Raw genomic sequence first — 5,853 nt, 5'->3', positions numbered from 1 at the left:
GCCCCCAGCGCTACGACTGGAAATCCAGCTGCGAGACGTGGAGCGTGGCCTTCTCCCCCGACGGCGCCTGGTTCGCCTGGTCGCAGGGGCACTGCGTGGTCAAGCTCATCCCCTGGCCCCTGGAGGAGGCCGAGCTGTGAGTGGGGCTGGGGGTGTCCTCTGAGGGAGGGGGGTGTGTGTCCAGGCTGGTGTTGAGGGGATGGGTGAAGGCACAGCCCTCTCCTTTCTCCCCTCAGCAGCTGCAAAACCTCGGAGCGAAAGAGCCGGGGTGGCAAAGCGGAGGCCAGGAGCCGAGGGGTGGCCAAGGAGAAGACGCTGGAGTGCGGCCAGATCGTGTGGGGCTTGGCCTTCAGCGCCTGGCCGGCGGCAGGAGCCGGGGAGACGGACCCGGCCTGCGCCGTGGGGCTTCCCTGCCTGATCCTGGCCACCGGGCTCAACGATGGCCACATCAAGGTGTGGGAGGTGCAGACAGGTGAGCGGTCCTCGCCGACAGCGGGGGCGGTTGTAGGTTCAGGCTGGTGTCTCTCCTCTTGCTCCCCCTTGGAAGGAGATCCCGTCTTCATCCTTCCCCAAAGACTCCCCTGGGATGAGCGGGGAATACTTGCCTTGCCGTGTCCCAACCTGCGCGTGAGGAGCGCTGCCTTGTTCCTCATGGCGGGATAGCACTCAGCATGTCCCCTCTCCACAGGACACCTCCTCTTCAGCCTCTTGGGGCACCAGGACGTGGTCAGAGACCTGAGCTTCGCTCCCAATGGAAGCCTCATCCTTGTGTCGGCCTCGCGGGACAAGACCTTGCGTGTCTGGGACCTGAGCAGAGATGGTAGGAGCACGTGGGGACATCCCCGGTGCTAGGTCACCCCTGGCTGAGGCTCCGCGGTGGGAAAGAGGGGGGAGAAACCCACCTTGGTAGGGGTGAGGGTCTTTGGGGACAGCGTTCAAGGAAGAAGGGGAGAGTCTTGCGACACGGAGCAGAGCCATCCGCTTCCAGGTGGGGCCTGGGAAGTGCAAGTAGACAGAGCTTGGGTTCTGCCAAGGGCAACCCCCCAGCCCCTCTTGGGAAAGGTGTGGGGAGAGCAGGGACAGGGCCCAGCACTGCCTCTCGTGCTCCCCTCTCATGACTCACGTGTCTGCTGTCCCCAGGGCGGCAGGTCCAGGTGCTGTCGGGCCACGTGCAGTGGGTCTACTGCTGCTCCATCTCCCCAGACTGCAGCATGCTCTGCTCCGTGGCCGGAGAGAAGTCGGTGAGTCCCACTGGGTGGGAGCCATCCCATGTCCCGCTGAATCCAGCGCTCCCCTCAGCCCTCTGTGTGTCCTCCCCCCGGTGCGAGAAGCTCCCATGTGAGAAGGGGCCAAGCCAGAGCCACCTTGGCCATCCCAGCTCTGCATGGAAGAGCTGGGACCTGTCACCAGAGCCCATAAGACTTAAACCCCGAGATGCTTCTCCTCCTCTCCAACCCCGGGGACGCTCCCAGCCTCAGCCCCTGCCCATGTTCCCGCAGGCGCTGCTGTGGAGCATGCGATCCTACACCCTCATCCGGAGGCTGGAGGGGCACCAGAGCAGTGTGGTGTCGTGCGACTTCTCGCCGGACTCGGCGCTCCTCGTCACCGCCTCCTACGATGCCTGCGTCATCATGTGGGACCCATACACCGGGGAGCAGCTGAGGACGCTGCGGTACGGGGCCGGGGGGCCGGTGGGGGACCATGGAAGGTGGACAGAGCAATGCCATAGGGAATTGTTGGGGCTGAGGGCAGCCTTCCCTTCTAGCTGGGCATGGCCAGCACCTCTCCCCGTCTCCAGCGGCTCAAAGGGGGCTCTGGCTTGCTGGGTTTGGCCCCTCTGCCAGCTCTGGAGAACTGGGATGTGGCTCACGGCAGCCTGGGGCTGACGCTGGGTTTGTTCTCCCCACCCGCAGCCACGTCCCCTTGCACTCGGCGCTGGATTACAGCAGCGAAGTCCACACCAGCTCCCTGCGCTCCGTCTGCTTCTCCCCTGAGGGCCTCTACCTGGCCACGGTGGCGGATGACAGGTGAGTGAACCCCCCTTTGGTGACCTCCGGCGGGGAAGAGGGTCCCAGGAGGAGACCACCAAAACGAACCGGGAGCTCAGGATGTGCCAGTTGGGGAGCAGACCTCACGTGCCAGTTCCCCACCAGTGCCCGGCGTTAAGGGGAAAGTGCAGGCTGCCTGGGACGCTGCGGCTTGGCCGTGGCAAGGGCTAGCGAGGTCAGGGCCCTGTCGCCCCTCTGAGCGATGAGCCCGTGTCCTCCTCCGTGCTGTGCCGCCCTCGCTGCGCCCCTCAGCGCAGTCACTAGCTCTGTCTGCATCCAGCTCAGCTCGACGGGGGACAGTGCCTCCCGCCTTGCTGCCGTGTTGTGACACTCCTGGGATGCTCTAAGCCCACGGGAAGAAAATCCTACTCCAGAGTTTGCATGCATTCAGGTGAACCCAGAGGCTTTCTTTTACATCCAGGCACTGCCTGGATGTGTGCCTGACATCGTTTCCCTTCCCTTTCTCCTTAGGCTCTTGAGGATCTGGGCGTTGGAGCTGCGGTCTCCGGTGGCGTTTGCTCCCATGACCAACGGCCTGTGCTGCATGTACTTTCCACATGGCGGTTTCATCGCCACAGGGTGCGTATGCGGGAGAGGGGAGCGGAGAAGCACGGGTAGCTTCCTCCTCCTGCAGCTCTGGGTCTGCTCAGCAAATTCTGGGCTTCCCCGGAGGTGCAGGCTGGTTTCCTGGGCTGGGGAACGCGTGGTTGCTGCAAACTTGGGATATCTGGGGGTTAACTGAGCTTTCTGGAGTCTCTCTGCCCTGTGCTCACAGCTCGTTTGGATCCTGTTGCAGGACCAGAGATGGCCACGTCCAATTTTGGACCGCTCCGAGGGTCCTCTCGTCACTAAAGCACTTGTGTCGCAAAGCTCTGCGCACCTTCCTCACAACGTACCAGGTCCTCGCGCTCCCCATTCCCAGGAAGCTGAAGGAATTCCTCACTTACCGGACCTTTTAAGGCAGAATGGAAAGCGGAGGCACGGAGGCGAAAGCCCTCTGCCCGGCAGCGGGGCTCGGCCTGGGTCAGAGGAGGCACCGCAGCAACGACGTCTCGCTGATCCGTGAGCCGTGGGGCAGGAGGATTGCTACCCGCTCTTTGTTTTGGGGCCGTGTCTGTGAATGTGGAGGGATTTTTTTGGTGTAATAATACTAGAACCCAGCCAAAACGCATGCAGCGGGCGAGGGGCACGAGCTGCCGTGGCCCCCACAGGGGCCGTGGGTCCCCCTGTCCCCCTGCTATCTGCCAGTTTTGGGTCAGGTGCTTTTGCTTCCAAGTGCAATGTTGTGGGTTGAAGGTTTAGCAGCCGCGGGCTGAGCGGGGCTTTTGTCATTTGTACGAATATGGGGCTGCAACTCTCCCCGACAAAACCGACCCTCACCGGGACCGGCTGGTGCTGTAGCTTAGTTCCTGGAGGGATGCGGGCTCTGCCGCTCTCCTGCTCTGGGCATGAGCCGGACAAACCCGAGCAGGTCTCTGTGGACTAGACGACAGCAATGACACAATTAAAAAAACATTATTCCTCACGTCTTTCCTCTTGGCTCGTAGAGGTAACCTGGGGATACCCGGCATGGCATGCCCAGGGCCTCCAGCCCTCCTGCCGCGGCGGTCGGGGCGGCAGCGAGTGCTCACGCAGCTCTGAAGTGCCGCAGAGCAGTAAACGCTCAGCGGTGGGTGCTGGGGAGGATGAGTCCACCATGAAGGTGGGACACAGGGCTTCGCGCAGCCCCCGGCTCCCGTTCCTCCCTTGCTTTCTCTCCCGCAGCCCCGTTTTCACGCTGTGCATGAAGCGGTCTCGTGTGCTCCTCTCTCTCCAGCTTAGCTGGCGTCTGGAGTGACAGCGCGTGCTCTGAGTCCCCTGCGTGCTGCAGGCTGTGACCCCAGCTGATGGAGAAGACGGGGAATGTCTCCTCTAAACTGTGCCCAGGGATATTTTCTCTTGCGAGCGGCTGAACGCAGAAGGCTGGTGTCTCCCTCACCCCGACGGGTGTCACCCACGACCGTGTTCCCTCTTGTAACAGGGGGATGTCGCTGCAAGAAATTGCGTGATGGGGTGGCACAAGCCACGGTCGTAGTGCTCGGCGTGTGAGCGCCCCGCGGCAGCTCTGCCCTGCAAGGACGGGAGGTTTTGCAGGCAGGTGACAGCAGCTGGACTTTGGCCCGTGTGGCTGCGACGCTTTTGCGATGGGACAGGGGGTTGAACCTCCACCATCTCCCTCCGGTCCTTGCAGTACGGGAGGAAAAAGAAAAGACAAGTGCAACCTGCCGGGCTTTAGAGGCATCTGTATTTCCCGGTGAAGCTTTAGAAACGACACCGCCCGACTCTCGCGCTTCAGCTGGTGGGCGCAAGGTTTTGAAAAAGGAAAGGGAAAGTTGGATGGAGCAGCTCCGGGCATGGGGCCGAGAATCCCGTCCGGCTTCTGCGAGAGCCGGCGATGCAAGGAAGGATCCACCCAGCGGGACTCAGGCTTCGGCCACGATCAGGTCCCTCGTGACTTGGAAAGCCGCGATGAGGGAACTCAGCTGAATCTTTTCACTGGTCCCAGCAGCCAGCCGGTACCTGGAGCAGGGGGCAAGGGCAGGTTTGGGTGTTTACACCAGCATCCGTGTCCCCACAAAGCGACAGCCTTGGCATGGATGGAGTAAGCCAAGCGCAGTGCCGGCGGGTTTATGTGGCAGGGACGGATGCAGCGGGACTGTGGGCATCTGCCAGCGGTGCCCCTCGGCCACCAGGACCCGGCACAGCACGGTAGCGGTGACCACCATGGGGTGGGCATGCCGGCAGCCCCCCCAGCTGGGGTGTTTTGGGGCAAGGGGCGAGCGGATGCTTACTCAATATCCGCCATTTTGATCAGCAGCTGGATACGGACCGAGGGTGGGAAATCGACTGCGGAGAGAAGGAGATGGCGTGCATCAGCGTGGGCTGGGAGGGGGGGACATGGTTGTCCCTCGCAGGGTCAGCCAGGAGCCGGCCCCATGAGAGCCCCTACCTCTGTGCACAAACAGATGGATCTCGGTGAGGATGTCCTGCAGGGCCAAACCCTTCAGCGTCTTCAGCTCCGTGATTTCTGAGATGAGAGGGAGTGAAGGGCTTTCTTCCAGGCCTTTCCCTGTGAGAACCCGCTCCTCATCCCCGCGACAACCCCGAGGACCCTCCCCAGCAAGCGGCACCCACCCCAGCCAGAGCGGGAGGTCAGAGGACGGGAAGCCCATGCGAAGCGGAGGGTTTACGGCAGCGAGGATTAAACCCCAGTGAAGGAGAAAGGATACTGCGGTAGGCAGTGGAAAAGTCCTGGTTCAGCATCCAGTCGAGGATGTTGGCGATATCAGACTTGAGGGGGTGTCCCGTGCAGGTGTAGACGCTCTCCTCCGTCACCTTCCCGAAGGCCATGGTGGTGCTCTGAGGAAGAGGAGGGTGGAGGAAGGATGAGGAGCTCCTCCCTTCTTCCACCGACCCCTCCAGGGCAGCTGCCTGCGTGGGGCCGACACGAGGGGAGAGCGGCCGCGGCCACGGCCCACCCCCCGGCTCACCCCTCCTCCTGTATGACGTGCTGCAGCCGCGGGACCATCAGCTCCGGGGTGAGGGGGCCGAAGCGGAACCGCGTGCAGCGGGACTGCAAAGCGGGGATGATCTTGGAGAGGTAGTTGCAGATGAGGCAAAAGCGGGTGTTTTCCGTGAACTTCTCGATCACTGCAAAGAGGAGGGAGGAGAGGCTGGTCCTCGTCTGCCTCCTCCTACAGGCACCCACCCCACGCCGGGCTGGGAAAGGGTGCCAGCGGTGGTGGTGGTGGTGGGGGTCCCCAGC

At 62.7% G+C, this 5,853-nt stretch overlaps 2 protein-coding genes across 2 annotated transcripts in view; one reads left to right on the top strand and one right to left on the bottom strand.

The window, feature by feature from the left end:
- Positions 1-3,044, top strand: part of WSB2 (WD repeat and SOCS box containing 2) — a 9,322-nt gene extending 6,278 nt beyond the window's left edge. Inside the window, exons 2-9 of the mRNA XM_009886087.1 lie at positions 9-136; positions 240-472; positions 689-820; positions 1,141-1,241; positions 1,500-1,672; positions 1,914-2,027; positions 2,520-2,627; positions 2,845-3,044. Of these exons, the coding sequence (XP_009884389.1) occupies positions 9-136; positions 240-472; positions 689-820; positions 1,141-1,241; positions 1,500-1,672; positions 1,914-2,027; positions 2,520-2,627; positions 2,845-3,007 (1,152 nt within the window). The 3' untranslated portion in view covers positions 3,008-3,044. The remainder of the gene's footprint in view (positions 1-8; positions 137-239; positions 473-688; positions 821-1,140; positions 1,242-1,499; positions 1,673-1,913; positions 2,028-2,519; positions 2,628-2,844) is intronic.
- A 1,466-nt stretch (positions 3,045-4,510) lies between these two features.
- RFC5 (replication factor C (activator 1) 5, 36.5kDa) overlaps positions 4,511-5,853 on the bottom strand; it is a gene marked incomplete at its 5' end in the record, with an annotated part of 27,753 nt that continues 26,410 nt past the window's right edge. The window contains 5 exon segments of the mRNA XM_009886086.1: positions 4,511-4,607; positions 4,880-4,934; positions 5,038-5,115; positions 5,318-5,488; positions 5,535-5,738. Of these exon segments, the coding sequence (XP_009884388.1) occupies positions 4,511-4,607; positions 4,880-4,934; positions 5,038-5,115; positions 5,318-5,488; positions 5,535-5,738 (605 nt within the window).

This window comes from Charadrius vociferus, unplaced genomic scaffold (genome assembly GCF_000708025.1).
Source record: "Charadrius vociferus isolate BGI_N301 unplaced genomic scaffold, ASM70802v2 scaffold1315, whole genome shotgun sequence".
Taxonomy (NCBI): domain Eukaryota; kingdom Metazoa; phylum Chordata; class Aves; order Charadriiformes; family Charadriidae; genus Charadrius; species Charadrius vociferus.
The sequence above is the reverse complement of the archived record's forward strand: the minus strand, read 5'-3'. Positions and strand labels throughout refer to the sequence as shown.